At 28.9% G+C, this 24,036-nt stretch overlaps 2 protein-coding genes across 2 annotated transcripts in view; both read right to left on the minus strand.

Moving 5' to 3' along the window:
• LOC113375164 (chondroitin sulfate proteoglycan 4-like) overlaps nucleotides 1-16,931 on the minus strand; it is an 86,509-nt gene extending 69,578 nt beyond the window's left edge. The window contains 1 exon segment of the mRNA XM_026615115.1: nucleotides 16,928-16,931. Coding sequence (XP_026470900.1) covers nucleotides 16,928-16,931 — 4 coding nt within the window.
• A 391-nt stretch (nucleotides 16,932-17,322) lies between these two features.
• LOC113375165 (neuronal acetylcholine receptor subunit alpha-7) overlaps nucleotides 17,323-24,036 on the minus strand; it is a 204,013-nt gene continuing 197,299 nt past the window's right edge. Inside the window, exons 11-13 of the mRNA XM_026615116.1 lie at nucleotides 23,976-23,996; nucleotides 20,362-20,521; nucleotides 17,323-17,407 (exon numbers count right to left, since the gene is read on the minus strand). Of these exons, the coding sequence (XP_026470901.1) occupies nucleotides 17,323-17,407; nucleotides 20,362-20,521; nucleotides 23,976-23,996 (266 nt within the window). The remainder of the gene's footprint in view (nucleotides 17,408-20,361; nucleotides 20,522-23,975; nucleotides 23,997-24,036) is intronic.

The raw sequence follows: 24,036 nt of genomic DNA on the forward strand, positions 1-24,036 counted from the left end.
ATTCATCGATAAAAGATTATTACAATGTTGACTATTCTTATGTTGAATGCAATACAATTGAGAATATGATTCATTACGTGGTGTGTTTCTACTATATTAGTTATTAAAATTAACTAATTATAACAATACCCTTCGCAAATTCTCAAATTGTTGTCAGTGACACGCAATTTAAACAACTGCCGTTCTTACTTATGTAAAATGATTTATGTATAATAAATAAAGAATTATATCTCATCGATTGTATATTATGTTTAAAAATTATTGATAGTGAATTCGAAGTAGGAACGAGGCACGTAAACGAATAATAACTTTTGTAAATGAACCCTTTTATTAGCTGGCTGTCACACATAATATATAAACAATCGCTTTATCTTGCCGACACCGCTTGTCGCTTATCTCACTCAGCTGAGTCAAGCTGATTCGGCAATACACATCACAATACATAGTTTGGAAACTAAAACTTGATATGTATTTTGCGTAAGTTGAATTTTTGATAGAATACTGGTAATACCGTAATACCGGTATTATTTGCATCAATACCGGTATTGAATACCGGACAAAAATCGTCCGGGATCCCGGTTTTCGGGATTACGGAATCCCGGTATTGTAAGCCCTATTTCAAACTCCTTACGTATTTTTTGCTGATGCTTATCGTACAAAAATAATCAGTGATTTTTGCTTTTAAGTACTAAATTTAGGTCCTTCCACCACGGAACCTTCCATCACCATTAAAAGACGAACGATTTTCGACGACAAAGTTTTTTTTAGAAAAACTTCAGACTGCGCCATGAGTTTCATCTAATTACAAATTGTACAGGAACAAATCGGCGCCGTGTCAGTAAGCATAAATGAACTTGTGTCACTCTTGGAAACTGTATCAAATTTAATTATTTTGACAGCCATAAAATCTAATAATGGAAAGAGTATAAAATTATGTCGGGAATAAAATCTATTTTTTGAATTATTTTAATTTTAAATTACTATAATGAGGCAGTATAACTGTAAAATATTGTTTCATTGGTGCTTTATCGTATTCAGAAAGTTACGCTGTATAAAAGTAAAGGTCTGCATATGATTTTTATGAGATTTTACAATTTTTCTTGAACTTTAGGAATTTTGACAGACTATAGTCCACACGGTATTAAATACATAGTTGTAATAAATTTATATAATATAGTGCTACAGTACAGTATTATGTATACAAATTATTCATTAGAAACACTTATTGAAATTGCACGAAATTAATTAAATTAATTGCAAATATTCAATTCAAACCATTTCGTGAATGCACCATAGTATGCAAATAGTATTAAATACATATTGCTAAAATAGTAAAAAAGCTAATTGTTCAATTTTTTTATAGAATTTTTTTTCCACTGAACCGACTTTGATTTCAAAAAAAGAAGAACACCAATGTTTATAGTTTAAATGTGTTTTGTTGTCAACCAAAAAAGTGTTAATACATAGTGATAAACCATTTTTTCTCGATTTTTGCATCCATAAAAAGGTATTATTAGCATTTACAAGAAATAAGAGATAGTGCTAGCATATTAGTCGTATCACTTAATCTACTTCTATTTATGATAATCATATTATTATCTTCTTCACGCATATTGAAGGATTATATTAAACTTCTATTGTGTTATTCAAAATGAATGATATGAATGAAGTTTATGAAATAAGCTCTTCATAATTTTATTAACTTAAAAATTTTTTTATGATTTCCCAACAAATCTGATGGGGTAAATTTATGTTTTCTTAATGTTTCAAGTCATTCTGAATCATTTCAAGTCATTCTGAACCAAAATTGAAAAGAATGTGTGATTGTATGAATAAACGTGTGTCAAATTTGACCTTTGATAAGAGTTTTCTCGAAAACTGCTCTACCGATTTCAATTGATTTAATTTTTAACCCATTTGATGAAATTCGCTTAGATTATTCTTGTGAGACAATCGGCCGTACAGTTTTTTGAGAATTCTTGCAAAAAATCCCGAACCTATTTTGAAAATTTTAAAACCAGTAAAAAGATATCAGTTGGGAATCATGCTGATTAATTTGTGGGAAACATCAGCCTGGCCGTGTCTTCGTAAATAATTGTTGAAACATTTATTTTGACGATTTTAATAAAACTTCATGTGATGAGAGTTCATGATCTTAACAAACACCGTAAAAAACTTAAGCCTACAAAAAGTGGTTTAACTTTTATAGATCTTATCAAAGTTTTAAAAAAATGGTTTTTGTCAAAATTTCAAAATTATATCGTAACAATTACATATGTTGCTAATTTTCAATTTTCATTCTGTTAATTGAGTAATTAACTCATTCACTTAATTCAGTTATTTACAAATATGGTTTAAATAAGTTTTTGCTACTTGTTTTCAGGAAAAATGTCACGTACACATTATTATATTAAAATGCACGTGTTAATTTAAGCGCTTGCACAGAACTTATTAAATTTGTATGTCGTCAAATTGACATTCATTGTTTATATAATTTCCATTATACAATATTCTATTATACAATTTATGCAATAATATATTTGTGAAAGCTAAATATAGATTAATAAACAGAATTATGGTTAATTTATTAATATATTAAATGATTTATTGGTAACATTATACTAATTCGTTTGATGATTCAACAGAAGTTCATTGGTTAGAGTGCATACATCCATAAAGCATTGTTTGGAAGTCATTGGCCATTATGAGGTCATTCAATGCAAGCGTATTAATTAAATTGATTGATGTACAATTAACGCCGATATATGTCGATTGTTCTCATAAGTCGCAATGTTTAGAAAATAAACGGCTTCTCGCGTTACTTTTGACATGTAAACGACCCGTAATGATTTGTTTGCGTTTGGCCTTTGTATATTTTGAAATACTTTCAATGAGTTTTCCTTTTGAACCGAACGTAGCGCGCGCACATGATTCAAATAAAATGCAAAGTTAGCTTGTTTTAAGTGCCCGCCTTTATAAATAACCGACGGTTTTTGTCATATTGGTTTTGTAGGCTTCGCACGTGTGGAGAACGAATGCATTTCTACACCTTACAGGAATGGAAAGCGTTTTAAAGTATACACTTGTGATTAGGTTTTGTTATTTGAATTACCAAATATATATTGTGTATACTTTCAACGGATGTGTTTGTTAGTAAATTGTATTCAATTTATTTACCACGTGGTGCTAGTTAATTACTCTGCCATAACTAAACAACATAAAATGTAACATAGCCATAACTATATTAAAACGTTCAATATAGTACAGTTTGTTCTAACGCATCTTAATATAGATTCTATTTGTGTGCACTGGGTTATCCTACCTTTGTCATTCGCCGAACACAAAGTCAAGAAACAAGCCAAGAGTATGGGAATTTTCATTTCCATTTCTTGAAAATTGAACAACCACCTCACTTTTTACTCGAATCGCACCATGTCATAATATAATATAGGAAATGCACGCACTGTATACAAAATATATGTATATTATCGATTCATCACTACTTCTACTGTTAATGCTTCTCACGCACACCTCATCGACCGATAGCGGTCCGTGGATTTTCCGAAAAGCACAGATTTCCGCGCGGATTCTAGTTCACGTCGACTCGTTCGCGTCGAGTAATAATTTGTTTTGAGCTTCTATATGACGACCCTACTTGTTCGTCTCCTTATATCTTGAGATTTTATTAATAGAACGGTTTTTCGAGTCGCCGACTCCCCTTCGAGAGATGCGATGTGTCTAGTGAGAGCACGTAGATCGGCCGAAGTAAATGACACCAAATAAAAACACGCAAAGACGCGACAGCTGTGCTCCGTGCACAGTCGATTTATTTTTTTCGTGATCTTCGCTCCGAAACTCTCGGCTCTTTCGCAGCGCATGCGTTGCCTCGCCGACTGCGCAGCCGAAGGATGGATGCCGCGCGCATGCGTACTCTACCATACACTATCAGCCGGTAATTCAAAATTGGAACCTAATAGAATTGATATTAACAAAACGTAGAGAAACCGAATTATGAAACTAGTAGCGTATGGCATCGTGCCTTAGGGCAAATTGCTGGAACTTCCCGTACCAAAAATTAAAATTTTTAGAAGCTTTAACATTTTTGTAAGCTTTGAAAAAAATTATATTTTTGGATAAATTTGAAATATTATTTAATATTTTAAAATTTTTGAAACTTCTGAACTATTTTAAAGCAATCGTCCTGCATTAACTGCGTAGAGATTAAATATCGAAGACGGTAAACGCCTTCCCAAAAATTTAACTAGTGGGGCGCGAAGCATCGTGCCTTAAGGCAAATTGCTGGAACTTCTCGTACCAAAAATTATAAATTTTTAAACAGATTAACATTTTTGAAAAAAAATTACTCTGAAAAAGTTAGATTTTTGAGAAACTATAAATTTTTGACAAAAATTTACTTTTTTTTTGAAAAAAATGACATTTTGAAGAAAAATTTATTTTGAAATATTTTGGAAATTCTGAACTTTTTTTAAAGCAATCGTGCTGCTTTAACTGCATAGAGACGAAATACCGAAGCGCGTAAGCGCCGCGTCGCCGTCTAACGAATAAACACTGGTATGGAACCCATAGGAATATAAACAAATTCATACTTATTATTAAAATCTCTATAAAATATCTGATAATTTGATGTGCATATGTCTAATGATCATTTTTGACCGCCAAATGGCATTTTTTTTTACTATATCTCCGAAGCCGCTAGACCTGCCTTCATGACAATTCGATCAGTTCTTCATCCTGTTAATACAAGTAAAATGTTTTTTGAAATTTTCAAATCGAACGCTACGTTCTCTTAAAAACTGAGTTACCGTTTTTGGCACTTTTTGCTCCATATCTTCGGAACGACTAGACCTGCCTTCGCCAAAAACTAATCAGCACGTCTCCTTATCAATACGAATCGAATGTTTTTTGAATTATTCAAATCGCTTCATTCGTGTTCCCGAAATCGTCGACGAAAATTTGTATCCACACGCACAAACATACATACACACATACATCTATTTTTTCTAAGGTATGCCAAAATGTTCAGAAGGTTTTGAAACGTAAAGATATATAAAAATTTTCATTTTCGATTTCTTTGCGATTACTATAACTTGCCCTACGGAAAGTTAATAAGTCCCTCAGTTCGGTTATATGTACAAATATAATGTATTTTGAATCAGTAAAATCTAACGCTCCGTTCTCTCAAAAACTGAAGTTCCGTTTTTTGTACTTTTTGCCCCGTATCTGTGAAACGACTGGATCTGACTTTGCCAAAAACTAATCAGCACGTCTCTTATCCGGGAAGATAAAAATCTATCATTATTAATAAGGGTGTATTTTGGTTTACAGTCATAAATTTTATGCGATTTTGAAAAAGCCGTAAAAATGCAAACAATATTTTTACTATACTTTTTACAAGCTATTAATTGATGTTTTCACAAAAATAATAATAATAATAATAATAATCGTAAGTTTAAACTGGTTTTAAAGGTGATCAAGTGGCGGGTCTCAAAAAATTGCTCTCAAATAATCTGAATAATATTAATTAAAACGTAGAGAAACCGAATTATGAAACTAGTGGCGCATGGCATCGTGCCTTACGGCAATTTGCTGGAATTTCCCGTAGCGAAAATTTAAATTTTTAGAAGCTTTTACATTTTTTGTAGGCTTTGAAAAAATTATATTTAACTTACCGTAGGGTAAGTTATAGTAATCGCAAAAAAATCGAAAATGAAAATTTTTATATATCTTTACGTTTCAAAGGTTTCTGAACATTTTGGCATACCTTAGAAAAAATGGATGTATGTGTGGGTGTGTGTGTGTGTGTGTGTATGTGTGTGTGTATGTGTGTGTGTATGTATGTACGTGTGTGTATGTATGTGCGGATACAAATTTTCGTCGACGATTTCGGGAACACGGATCAACCGATTTGAATAATTCAAAGAACATTCGATTCGTATTGATAAAGAGACGTGCTGATTAGTTTTTGGCGGAGGCAGGTCTAGCCGTTCCGAAGATACGGGGCAAAAAGTGCCGAAAACGGTAACTCAGTTTTTAAGAGAACGGAGCGTCCGATTTAATAATTCAAAAAACATTTCACTTGTATTGACAAGATGAAGAATCGATCAAATTTTCATAAAGGTAGGTCTAGCGGTTTCGGAGATATGGAGGAAAAAGTAAAAAAATGAGCCATTTGGCGGTCAAAAATGATCATTAGACATATGCACATCAAATTATCAGATATTTTATAGAGATTTTAACAATAAGTATACATGTTGTTAACATTCCTATGGGTTCCGTACCAATGCTTATGCGTTAGACAGCGACGCGGCGCTTACGCGCTTTATATTTTGTCCCTATGCAGTTAAATCAGTACGATTGCTTTGAAAAAAAGTTCAGATCTTCCACAATTTGTCAAAATAAAGAAAAAAAAATTTTTTTTCAAAAAAAAAAAAATTTAAAAAAAATTATTTTTTAAAAAAAAAATTTTTTTTTCAAAAAAAAGTAATTTTTGGTCCATATATATAGTTTCTCAAAAATATTATTTTTTCAAAGTACGTTTTTTTCAAAAACGTTAATCGTTTTTAAAAAATTAATAATATTTGGTACGGGAAGTTCCAGCAATTTGCCTTAAGGCACGATGCCTTAATTGCCTTAAGACAGAATTCCACTTACAGCTAGTTTTTGATATTTTTGAAATTTTTCGAAAAAATTGAAATATTATTATATATTTTCAAATTTTTTAACGTTCTGAACTTTTTTTTAAAGAAATTGTCCTGCATTAACTGCGTAGAGATGAAATATCGAAAACCGTAAGCGCCGCGTCAGAACTCAGGCTAAACCTGCCTTCCCAAAAATTTAATCAGTTGTACAAATATAATGTATTTTGAATCAATAAAATCGACTGCTCCGTTCTCTCAAAAACTTAAGTTTCGTTTTTTGCACTTTTTGCCTCGTATCTGCAAAACGGCTGGACCTCCCTTTGCCAAAAACTAATCAGCACGTCTCTTATTCTACGGGAAGATAAAAATCTAACATTTGTAATTAAGTGTATTTTGGTTTACAGTCATAAATTTTATCTTTTTCTCTTTACTCACAAATATTGTTGTTAAAAAATGTTTAACTTTATTGATTTTTGAGATATTGGTGATGGACCATTTTACCCGCGGACTTCTAAGCCTCGCTTTTTTACCCTATGTTTTTTCGCAAATTAGTGACTGCCTGAAAAAAATACATTTTTTTATATTTTCGATTTTTTAAAATATAGTTGATTATAGTTTATAATAAATAAAATTCTATAAAAAGATTGTGTAAAAATTTCAAGTAAATTGGTCTAGTAGTAGTAGGTTGAGGAATTGTGGGTATCGTATCGAAAAAGACAGTATCAGTTAAACTTTTGCGCAGGAAGGAAACAGAGGAGCATTATCGTGGTCAAACACCTATATCTCCGAAAATAATTAGAATTTTGAAACAATCCTCTTGTATGCATATTATTAAATAGTAAAATTTAAATAGTTAAATATCCAGAAAAAAACAATATCGACTTTTTAAAATATTCTAGTCTAGGATACCCCCTTAAAGTTAATTCAGCTGTTTGCATTAATCGACAAGTGTGTATCAGGCTATTTATTTCAATTTACTAGTAATAGTTATGATCTATATAATATGCGGAAAAGATATTTTATTATTTTATTTCTATTATTATGGTTAGTACTATATGATTATTTCATTTACGCGCATACATCATCTATATTATAGTTAAAGTACTGAAAAATGTTTAAAAGTTCAACTTTCTCTATAAACCGTAGCAGTGTCAACAATTTTTCTAACGACGTTATGTACAATAAATAAAGTTTTTAAACGCGATTCATAGAACAAATTTTTTTATACAATATTATTATTGGATAATATTTTAATTGATGTAAGTGGCGCTTCAATAAACTAATGCATAATGATGCATAATGCATAATGAATAGTATAATTAATTAATGCATTATGAATAGTGATATATTGAAAAAATTCTCTCTTCTTAATTATAGAGAAGTTTTTTCTGAAAATTTGTCATCAATTATCAAGTTTACGATGCTGATGAGCTTTGAACTTTTTTTTGTTTTTAATTTTTTCGTTTAATTGATTATGATACTAAATAATAATGTAGGAAATGATTTAATGAAAGTCTTTAATTTATTTTATACCTTAGAGCTTTATTTGTTTAAGAAATCATATAGTAAAGAAAATGTAAATAAAATTTTTTTTTGTTACAATTTATTTTTGTTGTGTAAATACAATGACACGACATCGTTATCCATTTAACATATAGGTATATTTTTGCAATATATATTTATGAAATACTAAAATTTTGTTTAATTTCTTTAAATTGAAAATATAAAAACTAGTTAGAAATAGGAACCACATGAGAATCAAACATGAGTGTTTTATGAATAATATGCTAATATGCTAATATGCTTTTGATTGTTACAAAACATTGTTAAGCTGAAGAAGTCAATAAAAATTTACATTACAAAATTTACATTGAAATTTGTAAACCATCAAAATAACGTCACAATAAAGTTCAATAGTAACTCTTCAGAATGTTATTTATTTGCATAAATATTCATATATGTTATAATAAAAAAAGAGAAACAGACTGGATTTTTACTTTATTGAAAGGATTATTTATTGATAACAAAACTTTATTTTAGATTTTCAATAATTCTCTTTCGAATTAAATAAAACTTGATACCATCCACTTTGAATGAATTTTTGGTTTGTTAATTTTATTGAATTACAAAATGTAAGATTGATGAAAAAAACTATCTTATCCAAAATTAGATACTTACTAACATTTCTTTTGTTATAATGTACTAACGCTATAAAAGCTTACACGTGGGTGGGGTAAAAAAAACAACTAAACTTTTAACCTGGCAAAGGTGTAAACAATAAAAAATAGTAAATAAAAGAGTGAATTGAGTTAGCAAAAGCAATTTTATAAGAGATAAATTAAATAAGTTATTACAACTTTGCTGATGACTATCTCTAACAAAATACCAGATCAAGGTTATAACAATACTCTGTGAAAATCGTAGTCATAAAATTTATGTTTTTCATTGGTTTCGTCCCATTTTACCCTCCTTATGAGGTTAAAAATACTAGGTGCCAATTTTTGAAAAACAATAACGTAAAACACATTTTTACAATGATGAATTAGCTGGGAGTTTTACTGAATATTGTCAGATAGTTGTTTGTTTGATATGTGTCATTTGTTGCGATGGTTTGGTTTTCACAATATAAATGTTCAAAATCAAATTGGACCATTGTGCCCTGACCTATTCTATTGTGTTTATTAAAGTAAGAGTTATGATAAAGCTATTATGATCGATTACATTAATGATTTCTACCATCTCGTCGTCCAACAAAGTTCATTATAATTTATAGTTAAAATTACCTGAAAGCTTTACCCATAATCTCCAAATATTCATGCAGCATACAATAATATACTTTTAGTTCATATAATCTCTATATTTCTATTATTCATACAATGAAAGAATTAAAGAACTGCATATAGAACAATTTCACCGAATGACTCCATTTAACTTTTGTTACCTCGTAATACAATTTCGTTCCTTAAACTAAATTATCAAATGAAATATATAAACATCGCGACAACCATTTTGCTATAATATATTCATTATAATTAATGTTAATAAAATTAACGTACTATATCATAATAGTCAATGATTAAAATTATGTCGTCAATATGACGAAACTTTGTCTGCCATTAAATATTTATATTTATATAAACGCTTTCATCGATAACAGACATCTTTGCTTAAACTTTCCTATTTACAGATACAAACTATGAACGCAATAAAACGATATTCTTGGCGAATATCATTTTCAATTGTTATATACGTACAATAAATCAGTATAGTACATGACAGTAGTTTATAATAAATGCGAGTGCAATCAATTCTGCGCCCGTCGAGTCTTCGGTGAACGTTATTAGACGTCGAGGCGCAGAATTCAATCGCCGCGGTACATAGACAGATTTCTCAATAATTCTTAAATACTATTTGCATTTTGAACGCTTTGGAAATATTTATAAATATAAGAGGACAGGGCATATCTTACGACCTTAGAATAATTTGCATTTGAATACAAATCGAATATCTTAACCGATTCTTAAATTTTATTTATAGCGCAACTGTTTGCGGTTACTCAAATAATTTAAAATTTTTGTATTCATTGTCAGTAAGAATAAAATTTTGATATGTTTTTACCACCAAATATTATTTTAACCCTTTCCACTTGTATGCCGCCGCTCCGGCGATATAATACGTACATACTACAAGCATAATACCTATCCTTCGTTTTGCAGGGTATACTTGTTTGGCACGTTTTTGACATTACACGGTTTTTGAAAATAATTTTGTTAAACGAAGGTTATTAATGTTGCATTCACACGAAATTATAAGCACTAAACTATAATTTGTTTATATCTACCATAACATTTTAATTATTTTACTGTCAAAATACAACTCTACAAAATGTATGTTACAACGGTTACAACTAAATTTTTTTAGTAGTCTATGTCTATAATGGAAATAGATACTTGAATCTTTCCGTTCAAAACTCACATCTAACTCAAAACTAAATTTTATTTCATTAATTGATTAAATGTGTTTAATATTACACATGTAAATATCAATTTTTCGTTCAATGTGTTTCTATTCATCATATTACAAACCGACAAAAGGGCTTTTTTATAGTGTAAGAGTGATCTTTTCGAGTTTTTTATATAACCTGTCTTTCGTGTAAAACGGGGGATAGGTGCATTACTTTTGCAATATACGAGTAGAATGGGTTAAAAAATCTTAAACATAATAATATAAGAATTATGATCTACATAAACTCTGTTTAATCATATTTTTTAACGATATAACAATGGTATTAAAATTTACTGGCACTAGACTATTTCATTGATCATCTGTGACATATCAATACATATTTTTATTAATTAAATATCAAAATAGTTTTTCGATTTATTAATCGTTCTGATCGAATTTCAAATTTTTCAGGATTATAGAGAGTTAACACATATATTTTTTATAAAATGAAAAAGCATATGCATATTCATTTGCAAATTATTCGAGAAAAAGATATGCAAATTGTTTAAACAATGCTTAATAAAATTAATAATACAAAACATTATTATTAACTACATAACTAAAGTTTTCATTGAATTTTCTAAAAATAATATAGTACATCACATCCAAATATAAAATTTAATTCGTGATTTTTTAATATAGTTTATATGAGCATATTTAATTCTAAGTAGATACATATAGCTAGTGTTTATATGTAGACTTTAAATATATATTTATATCTATAGTGAGTATTTAGAGTACAGTTATAGATTTATTTTCTTAATATTTTTATATAAAATAATTTTACGAAAAGAAAGTAGTTTGCATATACAATTCATACATTGATACTGAAACCGTTAGTATTGCTTGAATTACAAAATTCAATATAAATCAAGAGAAAGAAAGTCCTATTCATAAAACTGTACATATAATTATGATAAATTCATATTTTGCTGGTAATTAACAGCAAATGATAATAAAAATCATTTGAATGAATAATAAATTGTGTATATTTAAAAGAAGTTAATTTTGACGTAGCCAATTATTTTAGCTTACATTAATTTAATAAAATGTGCTCGTTTAATAAGTTCTGCATGCATGCAAAATCATTTCATGTTTCAAGCAATCTACATGTGCCTTATCCTATAAAACTAATGTCACCTACGGAAGAACTCCAAGTACACGTAATATGCCAACCTGAGAATTGTCTACACAGATATAAAAAATATAGTATATAATAACATCTGAGATAAGGAAATTATACTAGTAATTCTTGATAATAATCAGAAGAAAAAACTTATTGTTAGATACAAATAAAATATTGTTTATCTGATCCAGTAACAATAGTAAGCACGAGCGGCCAATTAAGTTGGTCTTGAAAAGTAGGCGCGGTAAAATCTTCGGTGAGCAGACATTTGTGACAATATTTCAGTAAAGTTTTTTACTTTCGTGTTTGGAATGACTTATTCATAAACCAAATAGCAGTTAGCACGAAATTACGAGTCTGGTGCATAATTCTGTACTATATGTCAACTAGGTTAGTCAACTAACTACATGCTCTGATCTGTACGAATCAGAGACATGGATTCTAAGAAAGGCCGACAAGGCATCTGGAGAGAAATGTGGTGCTGAAGATGAATGGAAAAAATAAAGTTATGAGAAGAGCTGGCGAATAAAAAACTGTATTGAGCACGATCACTAAAAGGAAAGGAAACTGGATCAAACTCATTCTACAAAAAGAGTGGCTCCTACATAATGTAGTCGAAGGTAAACCAGAAACAATTGGGTAGAAGAATAATGCAGATGATTGATTATTCACGCGAGAAGATTAAATACAGAGAACTGAAAGACAAAACATAAGACCAGGAAGCATGGAACCAGAAGTCTAGAAAGCAAAACTCATAGAAGTATTTAAAAAGTGAATGATGGTAATGAAATAGCAATGGGAGAAAAAGCGAATACTTGATTAATGGTGCTCTCATAATAGACCTGCCTTTAGGCAGATTAGTATTTATTATTATTATTATTATACATTTTCACTTATTAGTAGACATGAGTAGGTAATTGGAATTTATCTCCTTCTTACTTTTGTGAACCTCTCTACTGCCCCTTTGTGAAAAACGAAAAAAATACATGTTTTGTGCTATATTATCAATTGACAAAAAATGTATATTTTCATTTTTATGAAACAAACTCAGATAAAGAGAAATAAAATTCTGATTATAGATTCAAACCCTATTTCAGAAACGTACTCTTAATCGTGGTACAGAGCGAGCCTGAATATAACAGATTCAATTCAATACAATTCCAGTGCATATATACATTTGATTGTGTACTGTTTCTGATGTTGGAAGTTACTATATATTACTTTGAAACTATTAAAAAGTTTGTTTAGTGGTGTGTAGACAATTCGCATTTCAACATACATTGTATACTAAGCGGTTGAATGCAAAAGAATTTGTTAGATTGTTAGAATATAAGAATATCATACAACTCTTATTTTACATTTAATCTAACTTGTTACAATATGCAAACATTAGTTTAAATATTATACCTCGAATACTTTCTTTTAATTTAACTGCACTCTTTTTGCTCGATACTTTTGCTTATATCCGAGCATCACTTATAAATCAAATTAGAATAGACTTTACCAATTTTATATATTATTCACTAATTTATTGCAAGGGGAATTGAGATTTTTTGGTACAGGAGCTTTCGCAAATACATCGATTATTCAATTTATCTTATATAATGGGAGTAGTCAATGAAGATACACTACAAACTTATATATAATTATCAAATACACACAAATTGTGGTTTTTGTTTTGGTCCGTAGCTCGATTTGATTGCAGTTTATCTCGAGTCCGAAACGCTGTCAAAGTTACGTTTTGCAAACAGGATAATCGACTAAATTAATGAATTTTGCTCATGGTGATTGATGAATTTTATGAATTATTATTATGAGACGCTTAAAATAATTCGGAGGCTCGTTCAAAATTGAACTGCGTCTTCATTTTGTGCGGATTCAAGCAAGTAAGGAATTTAAATTTTTAAATTCAATTATACATTTTTGAAGAAGAAATTAACTATTTGCTACAGCATTATATTCAAAAATTGAGGTTTAATATGTATGCGGAAGAAAAAAAAATTGAAGAGTTCAACCACCAGGAACTATGTAAGCTTAAAGTACGCTTTGTAATTAGCATAATAAAAATAATGGAATCAATTTGCATTTATATACCTGTTCTTCTATGAAATTCATAACTGTTACGTCAATTTGTTCGAACCATTATTTGACTACAACTCCATACCTTGAAGAATATGTATATAAATCTACAAATGTATTCTTATAATCATAATATACTAGCAATTGCTTATAATATTAGCTTTTAACATGAATCTGAAAACACGGCAATTCCTGTTTAATCACATATCTTTGCTCATTTATTGTAAGTAGTTCCTTCATTTACCTATATAGCTTTAAAGTAAGTTGTGCTCGTTTTGATTTTGTACAATAATTTACGTGACCAGAAGCAAAAAGTCGTTGGCAATATGGATATTCTCTTAATCATTAGGTCTAAAACACGAATACGTGGCCTAAATCAGTTGCTTATTTTATGCAAGAAGATTTAGCGCCACACACATTATTACAGTTTGGCGTTAATTTTACACACTTAGTTTTCATCCGAATTATTTTACCACCGACTTTAATATTCTTAGATTATCTTAACAATAAAGCAATATAAAACACACGACAACTTATTCTATTTACATGACATATCTTATCATAGGATTTATGTAAATTATCACAAGTTTTAATCGAATAACTCAATCTAATACTTTATATTATCCAATTTGCAAAACACTCATTTTTCATTTTTTTCTAATTACAAAAAAGTAAAAACGAATATTTTTTAGCGAATTGCGAGGGATAAAAATACAAAATACTTTTCTATATATTTTTTAAATTTAATCACAAACATAACAAAGTATCCTCTACAAACATTTCACTAAAAATTATTTGTTTAATGAATTATGAAGGTAATCTATAATTAGTAGTACATAACAACATTTATTTTATTTAACCTCACGGCATTCGCACACATCAAAAGCATTTACACGATATCACCCGATAAATTTTACTCACGAGGTTTGGTAAAAACTCGTAATATTTATTAAAATTTCGACATTAAATTTTTGTTATTTTTTTAAAATTCAACTCAAGTATAAACTTACACATTATTAACATTATATATTATTTGTAATATGTTCATTTTAATATCTTTCAAACGCTAATATCTATTATCTATTTATTAAACTGACATGCCAATTCACATATTAATTTCTAGCGTCCGAAGTAATGATTAGTTACAATTATCGAACACTTAGAAAATAGTAAGAGTTACAAAACTGATAAACAGATCAGTATTACTACAGATAGATAGAAGATGCCACACAGCTTACGTTCTAGAAAAAGTCAAGTTTTGAGATATTTGTAAGAATACCAGAAAAATAGTCAATCTTTTCGTCGTGATTCGTTATTTTCTTTTTCTCGACGTGAAAATAGTTTTGTGCGCCGTATTGGAGAATCATTAAAGTTATTTAATGCGCTGTGATATTTGCACATTTGTGTTCAATATTAATATAATTTGACATGAGTATATAAAGTATCTTATACAATATAGAGAGATGAATGATAGTAACACAGCCGATTCACATATTACTTCGTTAAACATTCCGTTTGTGAATTCGTTTCATTATTGACCGACTTTTTGGAAAAGTCGGTTATTGCCGGATTTGCTTGCAAACATTCAAAAATTCTGTACCGATAAAAATCCGTTTATCCGATCAGGGTAATAATATGTAACATACTAAAGTAACTAGTTATTTATGTGGCTTTTTGAAAGAATATGATCGTTTTTAACACGATTGTTTTTAACTCAAGGTAATTATAAGAAAATATCTAATATGCTTTGAACATTATAAGTATTATTAATTTATCAACTAATAATGAAACTGTTTGAAGTGAAACTTTTCTATCCATAGAAAACGTACCTCAATTTTTGTTGTTTCAACACTTTATAGGGGCGCCACCAACTGCAGCATGTAAATTTACCCCTAGGTTTAATTCTAGATAAGATTCATATAAATTTTGAGACCCTCTGTTGAGTGCGAAAAGCACCAAAACTGAGTAAAGCAAATTTGTTCTAGATTTATCTCCCATGATTTATACCTTTGTATATTTACTAAAATTTTTCAGTACAAAAAAAAATTAGTATATTTTTAATTCCTAAATCTAATAAAACTCCGCATTTAATAAATTTTCACAGATATCATATTAAGGAGGCTGTGGCACGTAACGTTTCTCATATAAAATCGTACTAAAAACTATCAAAATGTTATGCGGTTGCTGTGCGGTCAGGCGTTTTAGATAGGAAACCTATCCTAGATAACGCACTAATGTCAAAAAAAAAATATTATTATAACTGCATCTTTCTGATGTGTCGTAACATATGAATGAAGTTGCGTTTTATGTGTATAACGCCTGATCACACAGCAAATACATGGTATTATGACAGTTTTTAGTACCATTTTATATGATAAACACTACGTAATATAGCTTTGCTATAATATTGGTTTATTTTACGGCAGAATCGGCCACTAAATATAAGTAGAAGAGATGATATCAATTATTTTCAGATACTAAAAAGTTTCACTTCAAATGCTCAACTATATAATTATTTCATGAGTTCCAGAAAAAAACTAAAACTATATCATATACATAAGCACAGCTTGTTCGTAGCACTGAGACAATTAGAATTAATAATATACAAAAAATATTAAAATTCGTACAGATCTTTAAGATTATTGCACAAAAATATTGTAAAATGTTTCCCAAGAAATATATATGCTTCATACAAACAATACCGAAAATTAGCTTTCATATATATATGCTGCACAACTTTTCAGTCTTCTTGTTAGTGAATTATTTTAATGATTAATTCTAGATATATCAAATAATTTTTATTATAAAAATGCATGAACTCATTACAAGAGGATCATGTACCCATATTTCGTTTAGTCTAATTGATGTATGATGCGTTCGAATTCGCCGCGTGACTGTAAGTAACTATACATCAATTGGAAAATCTAACGACATAAATTTAATAGGTTTTATATTCTAATTGGTCAATCGAAATATTGTTTGATGAAACACATATAGATATTGGAATAAACCAAGACTATATTGGAACTAATTTATAGTCATAGTAACCTCTACTTACTCATTGTAATTAGTACAAATGCAAACTTAATAAAGAAAGACCTAAGAGTAATTTAAACTGATTTCCTATAATTATAAAAAAAATTAAATAATAATTATATTAGAATCCAGTTGCCTCAATACTACGTTTTTAAATACATATATAAAAAGTACAGTAATTAACTTTCTAACATTTTTCTGATTGATATAATGAATGCATTGGAATTATAATATTTGTTTTATTTTTATGCTTTTGAATTTAATAAGAGTAATTGATGTTAATTTTATATTTTCGAAAGAAGTTTTGTAAAATTGGTTGTAGTTTTGTTTGAATCACTTTGGCACAATAATTGTTTTAATGATACTTATAACTAAATAGTCTTTATTAGCACTGCTTTTGTCTTGAATTACAAACGCCTATTGCACGATGATATGAGGCGCCGAGAGCAAGACCGCCACTGTTGCTATTATTGTAAACAGCGTGAAGATTATTAAACAGAATCTGAAATATTAGAAAATAATTTAATGCATAGATAAAATAAAGGAGGCTATAATATTTTAACCCATTTGCTACGAGGTCACCTTTAGGCGACATCATCTTGACGAGCTATGTGTTCGAGTGCCTTTTATAGACAACATAAACTGTGTCAAATTTTGCTTGAATATATATCACTGCAAGGTAAATTTCTCAGAATTCTAATATTGTAGTGTTTTAGAAGTGTAATTTTCAAATTATTTTTTTTTTTTGTTAATTATTGGAAATATTCTGTGTAACAAATATTTGGGCGGTTTTCTGGCTTGTACAGCATTGTCACTTCTGCGGAAAACAGTGTCGTAGCAAAAGAGTTTATATGCAATTATACGGTATTACAATATAAAACAGATAGTTTAATCGTGATTATTTTTAGATTCCATAAATTTTTAGTAGATACGATTTTAGTAATACACACTAAAGTGACCATCTGTCCCGGTTTGGCCGGGAAAGTCTGGGACTTTCACCTTGTGTCCCGGGTTTCCAAAAAGTATGTGTTTAAATCGAATATTTGCAATAACTTGATAATAAAATTATAACAACCCATAAAATATTTGAAAATGATATAAATTATAAGTATGTTTATAAAAAACAATACGTTATGTTTGAGAAAATTGCCGAATACCAATAATTTCCGACTTATTTTTAATTTCACGAAAATTAGCAAAATATATAAAAACATACTTTTTGACTACCTGGCAGATGCGCTATTTTTTTCAAGTTAATTATGAAGAGAATTGGACAGAGTTTTACACAAGGCTCAAAAGTAAAAAAAAATATATGAAATAACATCATAGGTAAATGAAGGGTATTTATAACATATATTCGAATAGTAAAGTTCTTACTAGAAGCCCGTAATTCTGATTTCAAAACAACTTAATTAAATAAAACGCCTTTTTATTGTATGATTAAATAGTATTTTTGCCATTTTAAAATTATGTATATTTAAATTATATAGCATAGCCTCCCCCCCGTCCCGGATTAAAACCACTAAAAATTGTCGTCCCGGTTTTGACTCAAAAAATATGGTCACCTTAGCAATACATAAGGCAAAGTTTTGATCAAATGTCCAATGCTACCTCTGCAGGTTTAAAGTTAATTAGTGATCACGATTGTGTAGAACCATCAATAATTCCGACATTACTTCATAATATTCTACCGATAGAATACTGTTTTACAATCAGTACCTACAGCATGCCATAAATTCAAACATGTTCATAAAATATAAAGTGCTATATGAACAATAAAATGTATTGGTTACGCATTAATTTTGGAATTACTATTAAAATTTCATCACGTATAATTTGAGTTAGAAGATGTATCAAATGCGTAGTTTTAGTGTTTTAGTGCACAGGTTTCATAATTAGAAATCAAATACAGGAAGCAATTGAATAAGAATATGCAAATTATGAAAAAATGCATTGATTTCATAGTTTGAACTATGTTGCAGGTATAGTTGTTAGTTTTTGTACCATAAAAAAGCAAGTAACTTCAATTGCTAGGCTCAATGTGCAGACAAATATAAATTATAACCCGTTGCACTCGAATGGCGATAATATGTACACACTGTGAATTCTCGAGAAAAAAGAGCGGCAAACTATGATCCTCAATACTATGTACCATAAAATAAATTTTTAAAAAGATTCATTTAATTTTTTTCTAATCTTTTTTTAAGTACCACACATTCGAGTTAGCGATGTATTTTACAAAGAATAAGTCTCGATTGCAAAGGGTTATTTTTTTTAAATCCTGTATAAAATTAATTATGTATCCTGATAGAATTAAGGGGGTTGTTCTTTTTTGTTACAAAAAATGCATGGTATTTGTTTTTGTTTTTCTCGAAATGTATTTATCATCTATCTATCTATCAAGAAAAAACGCAAGAAGGAAAAAAATTGCAGCTATTTAAAAAAAGTGCCTTTTTTGGGACGAGAAGCTTCGCAAAATTTTTTTGCGTAATGTTATGAAGTTGTTTGAGGTAGGGGGACTAGGTATTGCAGTGGTGAACAAATTAAAAAAAAATGCAAGTCACGTATTTAAAGAAAATTTTAAGAAAAACGTATTTAAAGTTTTTAATATAATGTACTAAATACACCATTTAATTTAATGTACTAATACACCATGGTATTCAAAGATGCTGACACATTAAAAAGGTCATGTGCATGACGTATTATAATGAAAAAGAGAGCAGCTGACATACAATAGCTCGCGGAGTGATGAAAAAAACGGTTTCAAAGGATCATACATATAGAGATATGTTTATCTATAACTTCGTCAAAAATAGATATTGAGATGATTTTTTTTAAATAATTCTAAGGTTTTTAGCTTTCATAATGTCAAAAAATCTCAAAATCGAAAAAAATAAATAAAAACCGAACAACCCCCTTAAGAACATGCCATATACAAAGTAGTTAGGATTATATTGATAATACAACTGCTTTTTCTTCCATTTTTGTGGCTTGATTTCTCTATTGAAAAGAACAACTTCATGTAAAACCTTTTATTAATATTATTACAATTAACATTTTACGAAATTGATTTATTGACTATAGCGTTTATTGTTTGTGATGTTGTACCGATTTCCTTGAGGGTTGCACCATATTATTCCCACCATGGTATATCGTACTGCATTTGTGTGTTAAATCGTGAACGTTTATATAACATATTGATGTACCTCGTTTTACAATTGTGCGCTGTTGAAAGCGGTAGAAAAACACAATGAATCAAAATGTTAACAGAAAAAAAGAACGTATATCAAAGCTCGCGTATGCTTGTTCGGAAGTTCTGGTATAGCGTGATTTCACGCAATGAATTTTATATTGTGGATAGAAAATTAAAACTGGTCTGTCTATTTCGATGAAAAAGGAAAGCAACATTTCTATAGGCAGATACGCATCGGCGTTTTTAATTTGGAAAACTTTTACCTATCGACAACCATTGCTGCAAACTTCCAGTCGCTGATGAGTTCTGCTTCTTCATCGGCTTTTTTCATCCGCGTGGTTATGAACTGCAACTCACGCAAAATATGATGGATCTCTCTATGATGTTGTCCAAGAGTGCCCGCACTGGGCGTTCCGACACCACCTAAATAATTAAATATAATGAAATCACATTGATAGAGAGATATGTAATCATATCTACACAACAACAAAATTATAACTAATATGATAAAGCAAGTAGCATTTATGTACAAACTGACTTAGTGACGAATCACATAAAAGTGATTCAGCCTTAATCATCAAGAATCTCAGTAATTTAAGTTTAGGTATGAAAAGTGAAAACAATTAGTTTAAATTATATTTTTTGATAAGCAGTAGTGGTGTTAGAGAATCCATTGGTCTTAACCTTAACCCTTTCCACTCGGATGCCGCTGCTCCCGAGGCAAAATACATATAAATCTCGCATTTTGCGAGTGAAAAGGGTTAATGTTGTAATAGGGAGATTCCTTTTTTGAAGGTTATTATTGCTGGTTATCATAAACAAATCATTTTACCAGAAGAAAAATAATATTGTGTTTATTTATTTTAAGCGCATGTCTTTTCAAGAGTATGCGAGCTTTTTATCAATATCAGATTTGCATTTCAAAATATTTCTCGATTAAAGTACATTTCATTGACATTGATTTTCTCTTTTGATGGGTCAATGATGTACTATTCAAGAGAGAATGAAATTAACAGTCAGCATGATAGCTGATACTTAAAATATATTATACAGTGTATAAGTATAAGATTTTGCCTAGATCTTAATTTTGTAAATGAAAGTAAGACAAAGTATGATGGTAATGATTGCGCGCAATCACAAAATGCTTTATTTTAGGACTTAAAGACAAACAATATTTTGTTTAATTATTTTAAACTGTATTTTTACAGTTACAAGTTTACAAGCTTTTTATCAACATCTGGTGTGCATCTCGAAATATTTCTTGAATGAAATATATTAGTATTGATTTTTACTTTTGGTGGTTTGCGGATGGACTTTTCAATAGAAAATAATTTTTACATTTAAGAGTAAAGATAAATTTGTTACAGTAAGAATAAGGATAGTGTTTTGCTCACTATAAGTAGTTTTCTAAACAATGATTTTATATTGCAAGTTTTCTTAACAGAAGTGTTATTTAGATTCAACAATGTTTCATCTAATGTGCAATCAATCACGGTTTATAGAAATAAATCAATTTGAGAATTTAAACGGTTCCATAGATGAAAAAAATAAAATGACATACGTACTAAATAAACCATTGCCATCAGATGATCTCGTATAAATTTCTTTATACCAAAAAACTTTTTAGCGTATGAAATATAAAATACTTTAAAATGAGATCAGGCTAAACTTTCACAGAAAAATACAAAAAGGGCATATTGAAATATATAACTTGTTAAATGTTTTTTGTTGTTTTTTTGTCTTTTTAATATATTGTTTCATAACATCAGAATATTAATATAACATTTTTTTACAAAATTCTATCAATGTTCAATTAAATATCTAATTATATGTATACAACTTTGTAACAGTTTTCTTTAGAGCTATACATGATTTTAAAATGAAAAAAAAAATGCATTCATTTATGACAAAATATGTTTGACGATGTGATGTTTTGGGTAATCGTTGAGATATAATCTCTAATATTGTTCAGTCAAAAGTTTTTCTCTTATAACAAGGAAAAGTTTTAATTGGAATAACAGCGGATGGGCCTATGACTGACATCTTGCTTTCACTTACAGAATCTAAACTTATTAGGTGCGTTCAGTGGCTTCGAATCTGGGAAACATTCCCGTCACGAATCAAGTTTTGGGCAATAAGTTGATTAATTATGAATTTTGTCTTTAACGAGTAAATTCAAAATAATCCCAAATAACATCTTAAGTTGTATAAGTATTATAAGTTATTCAAATAATTTGAAAATTTCCAATATTCACAAAATTTCATAGTTTTTATTAAAAAAAAAAATTAATTTTTAATTCATTTTTTTAAAATATAAAGTAATAAAATTAACTTTTAACAAACGAGCGCGTTACCTAAAACTATGCCCAGTAGGGCAACGGATTAAAAAAAAATTAAGTGCTTGTTTTCCAAACCTAGAGAAGTTGCATAATAAATATCGCTTTATTAGATTTGAACAGTTCATCTATTATTGCTTGTTGACCAATATTCAAAATCATTTTCTAATTGCATTGTGCTCATATTAAAAATTACAGAAAGAAAAGTCCATGACGGCATTGGATTATTTTAGAATATTGAAGGTTAAAAAAAACTCATAAAGGGTATGGGCGTGTTTCCATACAGAATTGGCCCCACCCTGGTATTTAAATAATTTTGATGTCATTTTATAGGTATTTTCGAGAAAATACGACATACCAAATTTCAAATCCGTAGCTCATCATTTGGCCGAGATATCAGTGAAAACATGTGAAAGTGGCCCCTTTTTTCAAACTCACTTTTTGTCGGAAATATGAGAGATATCGAAAAAATGTTAACGTCATTCTATTTATACTGATCTTGTCTATGTTGTTCATAACAAATAATGTGAAAAAATATTTGTTAGTGTGAGAAAAAGTGAAAATAATTTTTTGTTTTGAATTTTCGGGTAGTGCGGTTGTTTGGACTAATTTTTAATTAGCATCATTAGAAGGGCTATTGAATTTTCTTTTGGTGTGCAAAATTTTGTTTTATTTCATGTGGTAGAACACATTCAAAATTAGAAAAAACCTGAGCAAGTACACGCTCGCGCTCATATAGCGCCCGTGTAAGTCGTCTCTCATTCGCAACGACTAGCAACAGCATTGCTCGCCGCGCGTCTTGATAAATTAAAACATTTTTAATAAAACACAAGATATATACATTTATATTTTGAATAATTATATATTTATATGTATATGTATAATAACTATATTTTTATATAATTAAATATATATTATTTATATATTGCACAAGTATATTATATGATTTAATCATCATTAATAATTTATTAATTATTAATATTAATTATTAAGACCACTAAATAAATAAAATATAGATTGATAAAAAATATACATAATAATAGTATATCGGTATAGGATTACTATTCATGCTACAGTAATGTATACAAATGCAAGTATGGTATACTAAGTTAGTCATAAATATATTAAATAATATCTTGAAGTTTTTTTTTAAATTAAATAATATATATTATTATTTAAATTAAAGATAAAATAAAACAGTCAAAAAATTGGAAAAAGTAATACACAGTATAAAAATTTAAAATTAATTGCAAGTTAAACTATAATTGCATAGTTGTGTAGCAATACAGGCTTTCTTTATAAAATATTATATATATATATATATATATATATATATATATATATTTGTATTCTGTTTCTTTTAATTTGCAATTTTCATTTTATGCCGTAACATATGAAAATATAAAAACGATTTTAGAAATTTTTTCAATATTTATTTGATGTTGCCCTAAATATTTTGTCTCATATATATATATATATATATATATATATATATATAATTTGAAAAGGTTTCTGAAATCAAGAGTTCAGAGAGGACCAACTGTCTTCGACAGACATTTTGCCTCCAGATAAATGTCGTACTCTTTTCGAAATGTTATTTGA

The sequence above is a fragment of the Ctenocephalides felis genome, unplaced genomic scaffold, assembly GCF_003426905.1.
Source record: "Ctenocephalides felis isolate EL2017-DRISC unplaced genomic scaffold, ASM342690v1 CF-g0.4_SCAFFOLD_01886, whole genome shotgun sequence".
NCBI classification, from domain to species: Eukaryota; Metazoa; Arthropoda; class Insecta; order Siphonaptera; family Pulicidae; genus Ctenocephalides; species Ctenocephalides felis.